Source organism: Microcebus murinus, chromosome 9 (genome assembly GCF_040939455.1).
Source record: "Microcebus murinus isolate Inina chromosome 9, M.murinus_Inina_mat1.0, whole genome shotgun sequence".
Lineage (NCBI taxonomy): Eukaryota > Metazoa > Chordata > Mammalia > Primates > Cheirogaleidae > Microcebus > Microcebus murinus.
Genome location: NC_134112.1, coordinates 47,755,507 through 47,775,441, shown reverse-complemented (window position 1 = coordinate 47,775,441; position 19,935 = coordinate 47,755,507). Strand labels below are relative to the sequence as shown.

General features: G+C 38.3%; 1 protein-coding gene across 5 annotated transcripts in view; it reads left to right on the top strand.

The window, feature by feature from the left end:
• The window catches only part of CDK14 (cyclin dependent kinase 14), a 542,302-nt gene that overhangs the window by 451,377 nt on the left and 70,990 nt on the right, over positions 1-19,935 (top strand). For all 5 annotated transcript variants that reach the window (XM_012779596.2, XM_012779601.2, XM_012779597.2 and 2 more), the window contains one exon: positions 3,061-3,204. In XM_012779596.2, coding sequence (XP_012635050.1) covers positions 3,061-3,176 — 116 coding nt within the window. In that variant the 3' untranslated portion in view covers positions 3,177-3,204. The remainder of the gene's footprint in view (positions 1-3,060; positions 3,205-19,935) is intronic.

The following is a 19,935-nucleotide window of genomic DNA, read 5'->3' as shown; positions in this document are numbered from 1 at the left end:
GGATGGGAATTCCGAGATAAAGATGCAGCAGATTGGTCCCTGGTGAGGTCTCTCCTCCTGACTTGCAGAGGGCCACCTTACTGTGTCCTCACAGGAGGAAGAGAGCAATCTCTCTCTTCCTCTTCTTATAAAGCCATTAACCCCATCACAAGGACCCTGCCCTCATGGTGCCCTCTTACCCTAACAACCTCCCTAAGGCTCCATCTCCAAAGACCATCTCCAGATATTAATACCATCACTTTGGGGGTTAGGGCTTCAACACATGAATTTGAGGAGGAACACAGTCCAGTCCATAGTACTTTCATTCTCAAAGATGGCTCATGGCGCTTTTTAAAGAATGTCCATGAAGGGAAAACATTTATGCAAGCAGGAAGCAAAATCAGTCTAAAAGGAGAAGATTTAGGAACAAAAATAAGTTAAAAGTCAGCTTGAGCCTTCTTGGCCTGCCTTAATATATCAGACCCTGTGAGAAGAGCATCAAATGTTGTTGGAGCCTGAGGAACAACAGAGCACTGCAGTCATTCCATGCATTAGTGTAAAAGCGAAGCTGTGTGCTTATTGCCAGACTCTTACTTTGGAAAAATACATAACAGTGTAATGTCTTTCTTTACTGTATGGTTCCTTCAAACCTCATCAGGTTACATAATAAATTTGCAAATTTTGCAAATAATGCGTCAGTGTGCCACTGAGGCAGGAATTATTATATAAATGCATCAAGGAAGATAAATGGTACAATTACCTGGGGATCTGGCAGTTAACGCTGACTAATTCTAATGGCACCCTGTCTGTCATTCTCCCTCTGTCCTGAAACCCCAACAGCCTTGCCCCACTTATTCACAAACATTTAATTGCAGAAAAGTAAATGGAGGGCTGATTTAGAAGAAATTCATTGCTTTTCCCAAATACACCACAGGGCATTCTCCTGCGTATACTATCAAGTTACATAAATAATTGAAGTTGAACTACCCTTGTCAAAGTAAATGAACAAAATACACTTCATAGCACAGAGTCCTTGATTTTATTGCACTCATTTGCTAATTCACAAAACTCAAATCTGGCAAAGGAAGGCCAACAAATTGGTAGTGTGAAGAGCACTGAACTGGGATTCTAGCTTCAGCTCCACTATTAACTAGCCAGGGAACTTTGGACACGTATCTTGTTGTCTCTGGGCTGAAACCTTGCCCACAGCCGGCACTCACAGTCCGCACAATAGTTTGTGCTGTGCATTGACGACGAATCCGTTTTGCTCTTGTGTGATGAGGAAAGCTTTGAAGCACTGAAAGCTTGTTTTACTTTACAGGCAGCTTTACTTGTAATGTAAATCAGAATAGGTAACGTGTACATATATGTTTTCATTACGTTATTTTTAAATGTTCACAATTTTATTTTGATAATTGAAAAATTAGAAAAGTCATATCACAGCTGTCGGCTAAAGTCGCTGTGCACGTTCATCTGTGGCTGTTGACTATCGTCGAAGTTAGGCTGTGCGCGTTCATCTGTGGCTGTCAACTACAGTCGACGCTGGTCCTGAAGTGGTTAATGTAGCAACATGCCATCTTCTTAAAAATAAAACGAGCACACCCGTGTTGGATGTATTTGCTGCTTCCAATTCTTAGATTTCCATGCTATTGTGAATCTTTTCCAACCAGGCTTTTGTACCTACGACTCCTGAACTATTGTTTTCGAAGTCTCTATCCTTTGGTATTTTCCCAGCTTCATTTTGATCTAGTGACAGCATTCAACACATCGACCACCTCCTAGTAACACTTCCTACACTTGGTGTCCAGGACAGGATTCTCTCGTGGTATTCCTTTAGTTTAGAAAACTAAACTCTCTTTTTCAGACTCCTTTGCTGATTTCTTCTCATCTGCCAGACCCTCTCACTATTAGATTGTCCTGGGGCTTAACCCTCAGATACTTCTATGTTCATACACTCCCTGGAGCCTAGATGATCTCCTCTAATCTCACCATTTAAATATTGTCTATACACTGACAGCTTCCATATTTCAATCTCTAGTCCTGTCCTCCCTGACTCCAGGGTTGTGTATCCAACTGACTATTCAACATCTCCATGCGGCCACCAACTAAGCATCTCAGACTTAGTATTATCAAAACTGAGCTCCTGATCTTTTCCCTCCAACTTGCTCCCTCTGTGGTCTTACCCTTGTCAATACATGGCAGTGTCTTTCTTCCAGGTGATGGAAGTTATCCTTGACTCCTCTTCTTTTGTCACACTCCATATCCAAATCTTCCACACACCCTGTTGCTGCTACATTCAAAATATATCCAGAATCACACCACTCCTCACTTCACTGCCATCGCCCTGCCCCAAGACACCGTCTTCTCCCACCTGTGTTTTCACAGTGGCCTCCTCACTTGTTTGTCTGCTGCTCTTCTTGCCTTCTTAGAGTCAGCTCTTGCTGTTGCCTCTTCTTACATTTTGTAATTGCTCTCCTTCTAGATATATTCATGGCTTGCCCTCTCACCCCTTTTGGATCTCTGCTCAAATGTCCCTTATCAGGGAGCCTTCACTGACCTCTAAACTCCCAGTTTCTCTTGCCTGCTTTCATTTTCTTCATAGCATTTAACACTCTTTATTATATTTGTTTTCTTGTTTATTGTCTGTCTATCCCTCAACTGGAATCTACAAGAACAGGGATTCCCTTTCATCTGACTTGCTCACTGCAGGATTCTGTAATTCCTGAAACAGTGTAGGGCTCCATAAATTTCTCCAATAAAGGAGTGAAAGAATGGGACAAAGAAAGGGCAAAATATGTTGTTTCCAAATCCAAGTTAATCGTTCTAGATCAAAGAAATGTGAGAGATCATCTGAGCCGTGGCTCTAAGAGGAAGGCAGACTGTCCTGTCATATGTGTGTGTAAATATGTGTGTAAATACATGTGCGCCTGTGACCACTTGGCATTTCGAAAACCAGCACATACCATAATGTTTGATGTACAGGACACCCAGAATTACACCTCAATCTCTATTTTTTTAAAAGTAAAATCCTATAAATATGTCTATAAATGTATAAATGAAAACTTTCCATTTTGTCCACAGTGTCTTCTATTTTTACCGTCCCAAATGTGAGATTGCAACCAGAAACTGGAGAAAGCATGCGGGCCTTTGGGAAAAACAATAGTTACGGCAAAAGTCTATCAAACAGCAAGCACTGACGAGCACAACATTCACAAGAGAGCACAGGTAAGATGACCTGCTTTCTTGGAAAGTAATATTTAAGAGATATTGAGTAGATTTTTAAATGAAATATTTCAGACTCATTTCCCCTCAAACTATCTTGCGAGTACCTTGTGTTTATTATCACATATTCATCAGATGTTCTACAGAGGTTGAATGCAGCCAGGCATTTCCATGTTTTCAGGCCCTTACTAGATTCTAACCAAAGTTATATTTTATCTTATGCTTTTATTTATGTAGCCATAGGCAAACTACTTCAGCCATAAGCAAATCATTTTAACTGCTCAAACATTCTTCACTGAGGTTAGAAAAAGGTCCACTTTGGGCTGTATCTCAGCCACAGACCTGCTTTGTTTTGCCCACACAATTTTTTAATTAGTTGCTCTCATTTTAAAATGGGGAAGTTTTATATAAAAGTCTTGATTTCTGGCTTTTCTTGAAAAATTAGCAACTCTGGCAGTACCGCATTCACATTCCTACCAGAAGTTGTGTGTAACAGAAGGATGGCTGCCTCCTGGGAGAGGACAGACGCTCCTCAAACGGGGGGCCAATTCACTATTTCCGAGTCCTGTCTGGCTCCTGGTACAGATCTTGTCATGACAGAGCTTTTCTGTCTTCGTATCCAATTCTTTGACCTCTGCTGTTCTGCATATAGGAAGCATAACCTAAACATGGTCATCTCTAGGCATGTTTGCATGTCCTAGTCATCACAAGAGCTACACAGTGACCAGCAGCAAATGCCAATTTCTGAAAAGGCTACCTTTCAAAAAAGGCATTTGATTCCTAGAGGGAAATACCTGGGTTTTTTGAATTTTTACATGCACATATACATATATATATATGTATATATTCTTTCCTTTAACATAATTCTCTGAAGCAAATAGAGAACAAACGTTGTTGTAGGGAAGGCTTTGTATGTGCTGCTTCGTACAGAGAAATGCATGTTTGTTCCTTACTCCTGCAGATGTTTGGTCATTAAGTGCTGGAGTAAAGGATTTATGCAGCATTGCAGGAGCTCCTTTTCCTTCCTCCGTCTCTTAATTTGAAATATGTTAACAGATTAAATGGACAGCATGGTAAAGAGAGCAAATTAATTTGTCCACGTTGTCTTGTGGGTGATCTACTGGTATCTTGAGCTGTTTTTGGACTTAGCTTTCACATGTCATGAAACATGGGGGGCCAATTCTGGCCTCTCAGTGGTGTGGCAGTGATTTGTGAATGATTTGGAGATAAAAAGATTCCCAGGTAAAATATTGTGTGTGAGTGACAGTCAGAAGATGTTATTGTCAAACTGGCTACTCTATTGTTAAGAGTAAGATTCTTCAGGTTCTTTCTCCCTGTTGGATAAAAAGTTGCCCAGAAGGACAGCTCTGCTCACTTGGTCACATTTGAACTCCCACTCTGAATTTCACTTGGTCAGACAAAGAGTGGAGCTGAGTTTTTGACCAGTTACCTCTTACTTCTGAGAATGGTTTTGATTTATGAGGATTGCATCATATGCTTTATAAAAAGCATTTAACCTGCACTATCATAATGAGGCCTTGGCTTTATAAATCCCTTAGCCAGTCCAGTAGAACAAAACAAAAAGTTGACTTTATTTGTGTTGCTGCCTCAGACGCACATGCGTACAAACAAGCCTAACTTTCAGTTGCAGGGAGGTGTTCCTTCTTCTTGGCCCTTTTGAGATCTTCTGATCTGAGCCTGGCTAGTCAAAGCTGCTAGTACATGTTTCAGCTCAGTTCCTCCTTGTAAAATCAAACCAAGCCCACGGTATAGAAGCTTTGCTAATTATGGCCAGGCATGCAGCACTTTGGAAGGCCAAGGCAGAAAGATAGCTTTAAGGCCAGGTGTCTGAGGCCAGCTTGGGCAACATAGCAAGACTTCTATCTCTACAAAAAAAAAAAAAAAAGTAAAAATAGTAAAAATAGTCAGGAGTGTGTGGAGGCACACACTTGTAGTCCTAGCTATTCAGGAGGCTGAGATGGGAGGATCACTTTGCTTGAGTCCAGGAGTTCGAGGCCGTCTTGAGCTATGACGACAACACTGCATCTCCAGGCTGAGAAACAGAGTGAGACTCTCTCTCTTAAAAAAAAAAAAAAAAAAGATAATTGAAAAGACATTTTTTAAAGGTGCTCGGGACTGCACTCATCACTATATGCAAGCCTTTACAAAAATGTATTTTCTTCACAGTACATGTTTTTTAACCAGATGTAAGGTTATATCTACATAGTGGAAGCTTGTCCTCTAGAATTATTTGATAACAGTACAAATATTTTTTCTATGAGTTTTTCCTTTTTCACATCAACTTTTAAAGCTCTAATATTACTGTTGTAGTTTTCTCCCATTTTCAAATACCTGAGCTTGATTCAACATGATGTTGAGGAAACATCTCAATTTTTCTTTTCTCAGAAAAGCTGCAGGGAAGTTGGATTATAAGAATTCTCTTTTAGTCACCAGAAAAAGAAATCATTTTAATTTCTCACCTTTGTAGGGTGTTTTTATAAATGGAGTCATCTTAGAAATCAAATAATATTGCCCGTTTATTGGCCTAATATATCCTATGGAATGGCCTTACTCTGACCAATAGCTGAATATCAATATCAAACTTAAACATTATAGAGTACAATGTCTGCATAAATAAGATATTCTTAGAGAAAGATATATTAATTCCTCAGACCTTGATTATGTTGTTGTTGAGTTCATTAACTGTTTTAGAGTAAGCTGTGGCATCTTAAATTTCCCTCAAATTTCCCAGTTCTTTGTAAAGCCCAGATAGATTGGAAGGGGAGGGAGGGGAAAGGCTTGGGGGCTCCAAGAGGCCAAGGCTGTAGGCTATGAGCATTTCAACCCCCTCTCTTTGGGGAGTTACACAGAGGTGTATGTAGAAAATACATTGTATCACTTCTGTCTTTGAAATGATAGAGGACTGAGCAGACAGGAGTGTTTCCAGTCCTAATTTTTCTCCCATACCTCAATGCCAAATTATTTCTTTCCTTGCATACTAAGGTCACTTCAATTATTTAGTTAATAATGCTGGATTTGCATAAATTGGCCTTAGTGGAAAAGCTAATGAGATGTGTTTTGCTTTGCAGCAGAAAGCAATTTTGGTTTCAGAGTCTTGTAACCAAATTAAATGAAAAGAAAAACACAAACACCTAAGTTAAAAATGGGAGCGGTGCCACTGGATGATCAAAATACTGCACTTCTTACATTTTTTTATCCTTTAAAGATATGAGTAGACTAAAAATTACTTATTTTATCAGCACTAAAGGGTAAGACCGTTCTAAATTCTGAGAGAGCCTTAAATGTGCATAGACATTTTCCCCAAGGAAAAGACCAGAGCTGTATTCAATACCACATCTATTAATAGCACTTATATTTGCATGCAGTGATTCCAAACACACCCCTATGTTGATTTTCCAATCATTCTACACTGACATAGAAAGTCACTGTCTACTTCTCCTTTTACTGAATACAATTGCAAATGGCCTCTACTCTTTAAGACACCTGTTTTTTTAATATCATTTTTATGAAATAGTGTTTCTCATTATGGAACATCTCTTTGCAATGAATCAGTTGCTTTTCAGACCCCATTACATTCATAATAAATTTACAAATATTTATATAGTGCATGCAAGAATTTTATTTGGTTCAAGGGCAAGAAGTTAACTGCATGCATACTTTGGTGACCCTCTCTTTACCGCTTATGTGTTGTACCTGCTAATCAACATTATTTAAGAAATATGTGATAATGAAAAAAATGTGTTAGACTCTCTCTGCTTGACTTGATCATTAAGCAATAATTTCCTACCAGCAGGGTGTCAAGTAAACAGAGTAGAATGCTCAAGAAATTTTAATTAAATAAGATAAAGATTTGGTTTTTTTTAGAAACCAGATATTAGGCAGAGCCCAATGCCCTCGTGGTAAGACTCTGTGGCAGCACCATCTGAACACCAGTAGAGCGTGGTCCTCACACTCGAGGGCACCTTCCGTTGTCTGCCGTCTCAGCCACCGTCTCAATTCTAGAAACTGCTCCTAGAGAAACAGCCACCTCCTGTTGCTCTCCTCCGTGCTGTGACATTATTTTTCTGTCCCACTTTTTCTGTCTCTGCATCAACTAGCATTGCTTTCATCTTCCCTTCACCGCGTGGCTTCTGCTGACTTGTTTCTGCTGATTCATGGATCCTGCTTATTATCGTTTCTCTTTGTTCCTCTACTTCTGGGGCAGGCTGCTGCTGACCTCTTTCTGCCTCAGACTCAAACCCTCCCAGACAGCAGCTCTGATTGATACAGCCATCATCATGAAGCTGAGAGCAAGGCTGTTGTGTCAGTCGCCACATTCAAACTGCTGGCCGACTGGAGGCTGCCTCGAGGTCAGGCTCTGAGCCGATGAGGTCAGATGAGCTGAGAACTGGGTGGCCAACCTGTTCCTGCGGAACCCTTCAGAAAGGGGCTCTGAGCTTTGCCATCTCAGAAGCTTCTGTGAAGCAAACAGTGTAGCTGGGAGGCACCTTGCCTGGCCTGTATGCTACGAAGGGAAAAGTCAGATGAGTACAGAGGAAAACTCCAGTTTTGATGGAAAGACAACATGCATCTTCATCGCGCAATATTTTTGTCTGTTGACTGAAGGTCTTTTTAAGGCATGTTGCATTTTCTCAACTATAGACACAAGAGGAAATAATATCCATTAGCACCTTTCTCTGTAGAAGAAATTGAAGTGTTAGATATAGATTTCTTCCAGTACCAGGAAGATTTCTGTTTTTTTCTTTTTTTTTCTTATTCCTGCAAGAACTGCTATTTTCTACGTGATGCTACAAATTGTTTTTGCATCAGACAATTACAGTTTTATTATCTTGGTTGCCTCATGTAGTTGCCAATTGTGGAAAATAACAGGCAGAGAGGAAAACAAACTTTAGTGTTTCTTATAGGTTTTATCTGAAAGAATCCCTGGTTGTTGTCATTGCCCCCATATGACTGTAGATTAAAAAATACATCTTGGGCCGGGCGCGGTGGCTCACACCTGTAATCCTAGCACTCTGGGAGGCTGAGGCAGGCAGATTGCTCGAGGTCAGGAGTTTGAAACCAGCCTGAGCAAGAGCGAGACCCCATCTCTACTATAAATAGAAAGAATTAATTGGCCAACTAATATATATATATAAAAAAAAATTAGCCAGGCATGGTGGCGCATGCCTGTAGTCCCAGCTACTCGGGAGGCTGAGGCAGGAGGATTGCTTGAGCCCAGGAGTTTGAGGTTGCTGTGAGCTAGGCTGACGCCATGGTACTCACTCTAGCCTGGGCAACAAAGTGAGACTTTGTCTCAAAAAAAAAAAAATACATCTTATTTGGGAAATTGACAGCACCTTGAACCACAAACGTGTGATGGATATTACGAACACCGGATTAAGAACAGACTGGAATGTTGTGTCGTTTCCCCACCCCACTTCCCCCTCTTACCTTAGCTTCCTCAGCTACCCTGGGGAGTCCATTACCTCCTTAAACACTAATGCAAAACAGCAGGCTAAGGAAGTTTGTCTCTTGTGTCCTCCTTCCTTCTCTGCCTCTCTGCCCACCCCCCTTTCTTTGGGTCAACTCTGATCTATATTCTGCACCACCACCACGCCAACCCTGTGAACAGTGAGCAAAGGACTCTCAGACCTTCACTGCCTAATCTGCTTAATTATGTCCTAGGATTGTCACAAAGCAGAATGAAAATAGTTATATATTGCTTCATCTGGAGTGCATTTTTCAAGTATTTATTTTTTCATATTGACGTAATTTTAGATATGGTGAAAAGTAGCAAGAATGGCACAAAGAATTCCTGATGCCCTTCACCCACTCTCCCCAAATGTTAACATTTTTCTACATTTGCTATATCATTATTCATTCTCTCTCTTTTTCTCAACCCCCACCCCTGCCATTTTTTTTCCTAAACCATGTACGTTGGCCCCACGATGCTCCATTATCTTTAAATATTTCATTGTGTTTTTCTTCAAAACAGGGAATTCAGAGCGATATTTTTTAATTAAAAATAATAGTAGTTTTTTTGCCCTTGCTTTTCCTTTTCTCTTCTTTGATTGAGGGGTTTTAAAAGCAAAATGGCTAAAAGAGAGGAAACTGGTTTGATGCTCCACAAATTGGTTCATCAGCCTATGGATCCTTGAAAATTGACTGTATTTTTTGTGATTCAGCATTTCCAGGTCAGATGAGCTTTCAAATTGGGATGGGGTGGGGCAGGGAGGGAATAGCACTTGCATCTTCTGGCTTTTTAAAACCCAAATTAATTTCTTAGGGACTATTTAGCCAGAAGCATAATATGAGTGAAGCTTTCTTATAAATAGTGGGCACAAGATGTAATGTGGCTAGTAACCAAGATATCCATTACGGTGTTTGGCTAAACTATTAGGAAGTTAGTAGTCACATAAAGAAAGTAGAATCAGTTTATTTTTCCTATTTTTTCTTATTTTACCTTTCCATTTAATGTTGATTCTTATGAATTTAGGATATGGAGGGAATCATCTATGCCCTAAGTGCACTGTATTGTATTATTAATACCAAGATAGCAGCTGAGTCCCACTAGACAGTCTTTGTGGTCTGCTGATACTCTAAGAAGTGTCTAAGCATAAAAGGAGACTGTTTGAGTTGAAGTGGGCTGATGGCCTGGGATGACATTTGAATGCAGGGAGGACAATGTCTAAATGACAGTGTCGAGAAAGGAAGGCAAAAAGAAGCTCAAAACTATTTCACTTGTCCTGTGGATGCTCGTCACTCCTCCTGAGATATTCCTCACATGGGAACTTTGTCTGGGCAGAAAAAGGGAATGGAACCAGGGAGGGCTGGACACTGGGGCCTGGGGACAAAAGACAGGGTTTTAGGTCCTTAGACACATTAAAATTCTAGGCAGATAGCAAATGTAATGAAAACCACTACCCAAATGCATTTCAATAGACACAGTTAAGCATTTTAACTAAATTATTACAAATATAATTAACAAAATGTTTGCAATACTCTGAGATTCTTCTATGAATAAAGCTTTTAAAAACATCAAATTGGTTGTGCAAATGAATAATTTACTGAGTCTCTTTTGGAATTTAGGATAGCTGCTTTTTCTGCCAACCTACACACACACACACACACACTCTCTCTCTCTCTCTCTCTCTCTCTCTCTCTCTCTCTCTCTCTCTCTCTCTCTCTCTCTCTCTCTCTGTCTCTTTCAATACATTCACACAGCCAAAAAGAATAATTTTTCAGCAGTCCTAGAGTTGTTACGATAACATCATAGATTAGTCAAAGGATTACTTTTCCACTTAAGGAAGTAATGTACAAGGTCTAGAACTCTAGGACAAGAACAATACAAAAGTTAGAGTAATTTGTAGAAATTTATCTCATAATAAATATCACCATGTATGCCAAGCATGAAATCAAATATTGTACTGTTAACTTCCATACTTGGGGTGAAATTTTTTCCCTTTAAATTATCACCATTCTATTAATGTAGTTTGCATTATGTATAGTGCCCTTGGATTTTTAATTGCTCTGGATTATCATTTTCAATGCAATTAGTAAAATGCCCTCAATTACATATAATAATTACTATAAATGGGGCTATTGGCCTAATTACTATAAATGGGGAAAGATGTGTGATTATCATGTGCAATTAAATCATGTAAAGTATTTATTTTACATTATTACATACAATGGTATAATGATAACACTTAATTATATTGTATCACTCCATGGTCAACAAGTCTACTCCATGTTAAGATACCTAGAGTCATGCTCCATTGCCAAATTAACCACCCTCTGGATTATTCTTCCTAAAGTAATTGGGTTATTCTGTGCGCCAAATACCCACTAAATTCAAATATAATTAAATAAACTGATTCCACACAGGCAAGAAAAATCTGGAAGGAGAAAAATTATTTTACCTCCGCTAGTTAAGAATGCCCAGATTATCCTATTTTTGTCAGTGTCGAGAATTTAATCCTCCCTGAGTCTAATACCCACCTCCACCATACCTGTTTGTTTTTATGTGAATGTGTAAAAATCAACATCCCTAAATGGTGGCAGCATTGAAAATATGCCTGAGAAAAAAGAGGTCCTTTCTTCACTGTGGCAAATATTATAATCATCCCTAGTTTACAAATGCACACTTAACGAGCTTATAGCACATAATTAATTCTGCAAAGGATGCTGTTTGACTGAGTGGGATTATGAGAATTGCATATTGATAGTGGCAGGAGAAATAAATCTATTTTCTCTCTACGTAAGGTATGGTATTCTTGTGTTCTTTAGAAACTGGCACATCTCAGAGGTGTTGCTCTCAAAATGATCTCAGGATGGAAAGAAATCAGTAATTACAGAGCCAGGCATTCAGTTGTGTCCTAATTTTCCCACCAGTTTTTCAGTGTTTCAGCTGCCTCAGAGACTTAAAGTATTCTCATTAGGTAGCTGCAGAGGCAGCCGCTTGCCTACTCCCTCATTCTCTCACTTGCTTTTACTTTTTTTTTCCCTTCCATTCCTGCCTTGGGAGTGACTGTGAAGATCATTTGCTGGAATGATTGGCAGGTTAGAGGATTCGATCAGATGAGTTCCTCTTAGTGCAGGTCAAAAAGGCTAGTTAGCAGGAGCTGTCGAAAAATGCCAGCAGCATTCGAAATGGGAAATGTCATGACTTCGAGGCAGGGGGTGCCACCTGGAACAGAAAGCTCTCAGCTCATTAGCAAGTTACAGGATGCGGGCTTAACTGGAGGGAGCAGGGAAGGAAAGATAATACCCAATAGGGAAAATGATTGTGAAGTGGAATTGATTTCATGTATAATTTGTTTATCACTAGAGGGGACAAATGCTGTCCTTCTGACATGAGCAGAGGAGTGTGGACTATGAATGAAGCAACTTAGCATAATCTGCAGGTTGAGCTTTGGATTTAAAGAATGCAAACTTCTTTATTCTGAACTGTGGAAATGATCAGGTCATGTTACATTAATTAAAGCTGACATACTCTCAAATGTTTTATCTGGGCAATTGTGGCAATTCGACAGAAACGGATAGAGATGGGCAACTTTAGAAAATAGGAGGGATTTTTTTTTCCCCTCTGCTGGTGTGGAAGACTAGCTCGGTTGCATACTGAATGACAACAGGGCTGGTGTTTATATTCAGTGGTAAGCGAGGCTGCACAAATCAAACTGGGGTTCCTGATTCACATGCAGTCTCATTGATAGAGGAGACCATATGCCTTTTGGGAGATTTGGATCTGATCCATGGTAAAATAGATATGTATATTTTAGAATATAACCGTGTTGTATTTTAGTACAATGTTTAATCTTTTTTTTTTTTTAAAGGAGAAGCCCTCCAATTTCATTACTGTCAGGATGTCAGTTCATGTAGAATTAAATATTCTATCATAAAGTCAACAATTTACAGTGGCCTTCTTTACAAACAAAACTAAATTAAAAAGGTGTCCTTATAGAGAAAATTAATCTGTAACTTGTAAAAAGAAAATGTACTGGCAAAAGAAAAAATAATAATGTTGCCTAACATGTACTCTTACTAAGCTCTAAATTTAAAGCTTCCAGTATTTTTACAATGTATTAAATGGGCTTTAGTGTAAAGCCTTTTGTTACATAAATTCCACTAGAAAACATATTTTCTTTTGATAAGAAACTTTTATGATATCATTTATCTTTTGCATAGAGATCTTCATCTTGTTATTTTAAGTCACAAATGCCACAGCTGCAAGTCTTTCTGGACTGAACTGTAAAGGATGTTTACTTAGCATCCAGATTCTGGTTCAAACATATATTTTCCAAATGTCTTTGCCTTGGGTTTCTCTTTTCTCTTAAATATTGAGACATTTTATGAGGCAGTTATTAAATAGCCAAGACTTGTTTTATCAAGCAGCCTCAGACTGCTATGTAATGTGAATAGGAATCTTAAAACCGCCTAGTCAAAACACTGGTGCAAAATTCATTCTATTCTGTATTTGGCATAAAAAGCTTAGCATTAAGCTACTGTATATAGCTGTCAAGATATACTGCATTAGTTCTGTCAATTATAAAAATTTAAACATCACCGTGAATCCACTCATCCCCCTCATTTGGGAATTTTATTGTGTGGTCCAGAAGCTGGCCTTGAAAAAACTGTTTTTATCAAATACAATTGGAAATGGTTCACCTAAAGCTATGATTTTTACTCTTTCACAGTATTCAATTTGTTGATAACTGACAGATTTATTGCATGAATAAACCATTTTGAGAGAAAACATTGTAATTTTTTTTTTTTTTTTTTTAGTAAAAGAATTGGGCATGGTTATCTACAAGTGGATTTCCCAGTCTTTGGTAGGAAGCCTTTACCTCCCAAGGCAGGCAAGTCGAAGGTGTCTGACCATGCAGAGAAGGAGGCGAATGGTAGTGTTAGTGCACATCTAGTCTCCTCACTTCCCTTTTCCTCCAGCTCCTCCTCTCAACTCAGCTTGCTAAAGTCAGCTCTGCACTCACTGACTTCATGGACTCTCCACTATTTTGCATTCTTCTCAATTCATCTCCTCTCCATTAACTAAACCAATCTCTGGCATATATTGACATTCTTATATTTATCATACTTTTTTTTTTAACCTTTCTACAACTTTATGGATTGAGTGACCACGTGTTTGTGTCTCACCTTCAGGTTTGCAGGTTCTCCTCAGAAAAGGTCTAAGTTCTAAAGAAAAGAAATGGCATTTTTAATAATCATCCTTTATATCAGCAGGTCTCAGAGTGTGATCCATATGCCCAGGGGATCCCCGGAGGCCTCATGGGGTCAAAACTATTTTCATAACAATACTAAGATGTTCTCTGCCTTTTTCACTGCATTGACATTTGCACTAGTGGTGCAAAAGCAGTGGTAAGTAAAACTGCTGGCTCCTTGGCATGAATCAAGACAGCACCAAACTGTATTCCTGGGAGCTATATTCTTCGCAACCACATAATTGCATTTTTTTTTAAAGCTAGTTTCACCTAATAATTGTCTTGATCAAGAAGTAAAATTTATTAATTTTATTAAACTTCTACCTTGATTAAATGTCTTTTTAATATTCTGTGTGACTAAATGGAAAGTTCGCATAAATAATTTCCACTGTATACCTGATTATGATGATTGTCTCAAGGAAAAGCTCTTGTACAGTTGTTGGAGTTGCAAGCTGAACAAGCTGCTTTTTCTCTGGAGCATAGTTTTTACCTGAAAGAATTACAGAAAAACTGTGATTATTCAAATTTGGGTATTTGGCAGACATTTTCTCAAAAATGAACCAAAAGTGAATGTCACCCAAAGAAAACAACCTATAGTATTTGCTGCCGATGATAAAATTAGAGTATTTAATAGAGAAAATTAGAATCTAGGGAAACTGTGGATAAATTTTACTGGCCACAGTGAGATGGACAGTTTGTAAAAGACTTTTCTAATGAGATTGGTGGTGATATAAGCAAATGTGATTTTTTGATATTGCGTAGTGAAATGTGTCAACATTTGAAAACTCCACATAACTCATTTGATCAGTATTTTCCAAATGATCTATTCATGATGTTAGAAAAATCATGCATGGATAAAATATCCATAAGATAAACGAAGAGATTTTAAGGTAGCAGGGTACAAAGCTTATCAATACAAGTTCAGACCCCCCAGTGCAACTAACCCTTAAGTGACTACCACTTGTGGAGTTTTGTTGTAATATAAAAGAAGAATATGTATCCACGGTTACCTGAAAGAGCTATTAAAATACTTCTTCCTTTTCCACTACTTATCTGTGATAGGCCCATATTTTTGTCATTTGCTTCAATAAAAATAATGTGTCATGACAGAGTGGATCCAGAAACAGTTGTGAGAATCCAGCTCTTTTCCATTCAGCCAGACTTTAAAAAGATAGGCGTAATTATAAAGCAGCATCACCCCTCTTACTAATTCTGTTTGGAAAACATAGGGTTTATTTTGTTAAATTAATGCTATTATGTTAACACATATGAGGTTTTTTGTTTGTTTGTTTTTTTAAGATAGAGTCTCGCTTTGTTGCCAGGTGAGTGTAGCTCACAGAAACCTCAAACTCCTGGGCTCAACTGATCCTCCTGCCTCAGCCTCCTCAGTAGCTGGGATTACAGGTGTGAGCCACCACTCCTGGCTAATTTTTTGTTTCTAATTTTAGTTGACTGGCTAATTTTTTTAGTAGAGACATCACTCTTGCTCAGGCGGGTCTTGAACTCCTGACCTCAAGCAGTGCTCCCACCTCAGCCTCCCAGAGTGCTAGGATTACAGGCGTGAGCCACTGAGTCCAGCTACATAATGAGTTTTTTAATAAATAAATAATTTAAATTAAGAATTTTAATTTTAAATATGGTAAATATTAACAGCAGTAATTCATATAAGCAAAAGCTCTTTGGGGCTTCTTTATAATTTTTAAGAGTATAAAGGGTTCCTAGAACCAAAAAGTGTGAGAACCACTGCTCTATATTAGTAGTGTTATGCCTTGACTCTAACATACTAATTACGTTGGTAACATTTGCCCTCTTGAAGAAATTACTATTCGCCACAAAATATTTTTTGCTATATAAAATTATTCCAGTTCTACCAATTTACTATCTCAGTTTTTCTGGGATACAACAGGTAAAATCCCTATTCTTGTGTTCATACAGGTATCATCTGAAAATTACAGTAGAATTTCATTTACTATATACCTTGATGATTAGTAGACTAATTCTTAAAATACTTTTGCTGCATTTTAGTTGGGGGGTGCTGTGACTTAATCTTTTTTACATTCATTAAGTTTGACCTTGCATGGAGAGCCTCTGGACACATGATACTAAATCATCAGGCCGCTTTACGTAGCTTATTCACAGGACTCAGAAAGGCTTTCACTAGAACCCTGGTTAGATGCAGCATGAATGCAAATTCCTGTCAGAAGAAGGGATTCATATCATTCCCTGACCAGTTATGAGGTAGTTCATGGAAATATAGCTACATTTTGGGATTGAGAATTCAAAATAACTACTCAGCTGTCAGATTGAGGTTGGTTATTTTTTTATTCTGTATTTTGAAGTACTTTTAGATTTATGGAAGAGTTGTAGAGAGAGAGCTATATATCCTTCATTCAACTTCTCCTAATATTAACCTTGTTTTTTATGACCTCAATGCTTTTGAAGAGTACTGTTCAGATATTTTGTAGAATGTCCCTTGTGATGTTTTCTCATGATCAGACTGAGGGATTGTGGTAAGAATGCCACTAAGATAAAGTGCCCTCTCGTCACAGCATGTCAGGAAGCACATGATAGCCACATCACTTATCACTGGTGATAGTGACCTTGATCACTAGGTTACAGCAGATAAGGTTTTAAAGCCAATGTGATATCTAGGAAGCAAAGTCAGAGAAGCAGGAGGTCTGGGACAGGTTCCCAATCAAATGGAAGGAACTGGAGGTGGTTACTGAACTGAGGACAGGGCTGCTGATGTCAGAACCATAAGAAAGAAAGAAATTGTTCTCAAGGCTCTGACTTTCTAACTGGAAATGGGGGCGGAGTTATCAACAAAGAGGGGAGTGTCTGAGTTAAAAACCCTGAGAAGTTCCAGCCTTTGACTCAGGATCAGTGATAGAATTTAGCAAGGTGTCTGACAGAGTGTGAAATGTATTTTTGGAACATGAATAAAATATGGCTATTTTACAAGTTCTAGAAGCAAAGCAAATTTTAGCCCTTCTGTATTGAAGCACCTGTTCATGCATGTTTTTTTCCCCACTGGAATCTAAATCTCAGAATACAGGAAGTTGTTTACTATTTTTTGTTGTTTTTGAGATAGTCTCACTCTGTCGTGCTGGCCAAAGTACAGTGCGTCATCATAGCTCACTGCAACCTCAAACTCCTGTGCTCAAGCCATCCTCCTGCCTCAGCCTCCCAAGTAGCTGGAACTTCAGGTGCACACCACCACACCCAGCTAATTTTTCTATATTTTTCAGAGACAGGGTCTCACTCTTGCTCAGGCTGGTCTTGAACTCCTGAGCTCAAGCGATTCTCCTGCCTCAGCACCCAGAGTGCTAGAATTACAGGTGTGAGCCACCACACCTGGGATTGTTCACTATTTTATCCCCATTTCCTAGCATGACATGTAATTTATACCCATTAAATATTTTTAAAATATTGACTGACTTCGTGAATGTCCAGCTAACTCACCATACACTAAACCCCTGTCTTTTCAGCAAATATTTTTGAGCAACTACTATATTGGGGCTGTACTAGACAGTAATGAAGAAGACATTTTCTATAATAGCTGTATGATGCTCACGTTTTAGGGGCACAAATACAACCATTTAAATTTCAGGGTGATAAAGGCTACAGTTGATGTTTGCATAAGCTACTCAGGAGGACAAATGAAGGAAAAATTAATTTTGCCAGAGGGGCTTGCAGAACTTTTCCCAAAGGAAGAGATTTTGAGCAAAAGGAGGAGTTGGGTTTTGCATGGGCATTAAAGAGGAGAAGGATGTTTTCAAACAGAGTGAGCAAACACCAAGAGTAAAGCCATGCCACAGCGTATGGCATCTTTAGGAAATGGTCTGCTAGAGCTAAAGTGCAGGAAGATGAGGAATGAGAAGAGTAGACAGAAAAAGCCATTCGAAGCCCCATTATGAAGAGTCTTGAATGACATGCTAAAGAGTTTGGATTTTAATTTGATCGATTATGGGGGAATACATATGACTTCCTGGTCAGACACAGGAGAATCAAAACATCTTACATCTGGGAGATCCTTTTGGAATCATTTAACAACTCTGAAAGAAGAGGTGGTATTTTTTTCTTTGAATTGTTCATGGTTGATGTCTTGAAAATAATTAAAGAAAATAAATTTTCATTCATATTTATATCTGTAATAACATAACACTAGAAATGATACCACTACTTACTCTTCTGGGGTTAGAAACCTATTCATCCTCCAGCCCTGACATTTTGTGGCTCTATTGTGGATATGGTTTCTTTATTATACATTTATTAACATGTACACAGTATGTTTCCTGAAAGTTATGTGTAAACTCTTTGTTTTAGTTGAAAGGATTTGCCTTCTTTGTTCCTATATCTTTTTGTAAAATGAATACTAACCTCCTTCATTTAACTTTTGTGAGTATATATAATTTCATATGTTAAGATACATTGACACCATTTAGAAGAAATGTAAAAAAACTAAAAAGTCAGGTAGTTTTCTAGGGATAAAAATTTTAAAGAATTGAAGGAAATGTTTAAGAATTTGGTATCTTCATGGTCTTATTTGTATAATACTCAGCACTCAATTGATGTGCAAAAGTGTTTTCATGAATAAGTCCATATTGATGATAAGTCCCCATAAGAGTTAGTTCTAGCTTTTGTGCCCAGCTTCGCTTAAATCCAAAAAAACTATTTGATGGTCTTAAAGTATGTCTAACCAAAATTTTAAAACCACCTTAATGTTTTAGTAACTCAATAACTTTTTTGTGATGATGAAAACTTTTTAGTGATGATTGTGATATTAATGACAAAATATGTTTAAACAACTACCATAAAACAGATTAAATATAAATTATAAGGACTAGAATAAACTATTTAGATAATTTTTAAAGAAATCATTATGTAACTTAAAGTATACCAAACTGGATGAAATATGATGCAGTCTTGAAAATTGCAGTTATTAAGGCAAGTAACATGGAGAAATACATGTGACAATGTGAATAAAAAGAAAATTTTGCTTGCATATATAAAATATACTGAAAAATTACTGAAAGGAAACATATTAAACTGCTGTGTCCTTAGTTTAGCTGAGAAGATAACTTTTATTGTATAATTAAGAAAGTTATTTAATTTACAGTTTTAGAACCATGGTAGGTTCTCACTATATTCCAACCTCAGAATCCCCTTGGATGGGTCCATATTCTTTGATGCTATCTCATTACCAGACCTTCCTCTGTAGATGTGTGATGAAGAGTTAGATACCATGCCAGCTAAACTCTTTTTACAACCACAGGGCATTTCATAAGTTAACATTTAAAGTATTTTCTATTACCCCCAAGAAATGCTGATCAATTAACACTAGACATAGCAGTATCCAGATGATTAAGACATAGCATGGAAACGTAATTTAGCCACATGCAAAAAGAAGAGTTAAAGTACTCATATCAGCATAGAAATTTGGGACTCTAGATTCTTCACCTGCTGTATCTCAACAAATTTTTCAAACGGCTGTTTTTTTAGTCTTTTTGAAGAAAGCAGTATCTCCTTTCCTTTGCCAAGACTAAGCACGACATTGCTTTATGGATAGACAGAATGAACATGTTGCAAGAAAGCCATGACCGTTTCCCATTTGATCCACTTGACAATAGCTCAACAGCTCATGGCTCATGCAAAGTCTTCAAGGTAAATAGTTTTTTTTTAATCACCACACCTCATCCCCCAAGTATCTCCTGATCATGCTAGTGTTGGTCTGCCTGTGAGAACATGATACAGTCCTCAGTGGTCCACTGCCCACTTGCCGAGACCTGAAGCCATTTGTAAGAGATTAGAAATTAAGATTTTAGGCCGGGCGTGGTGGCTCACACCTGTAATCCTAGCACTTTGGGAGGCTGAGGCGGGCGGATTGCTCAAGGTCAGGAGTTCGAAACCAGCCTGAGCGAGACCCGTCTCTACCAAAAATAGAAATAAATTAATTGACCAACTAAAAATATATATACAAAAAATTAGCCGGGCATGGTGGTGCATGCCTGTAGTC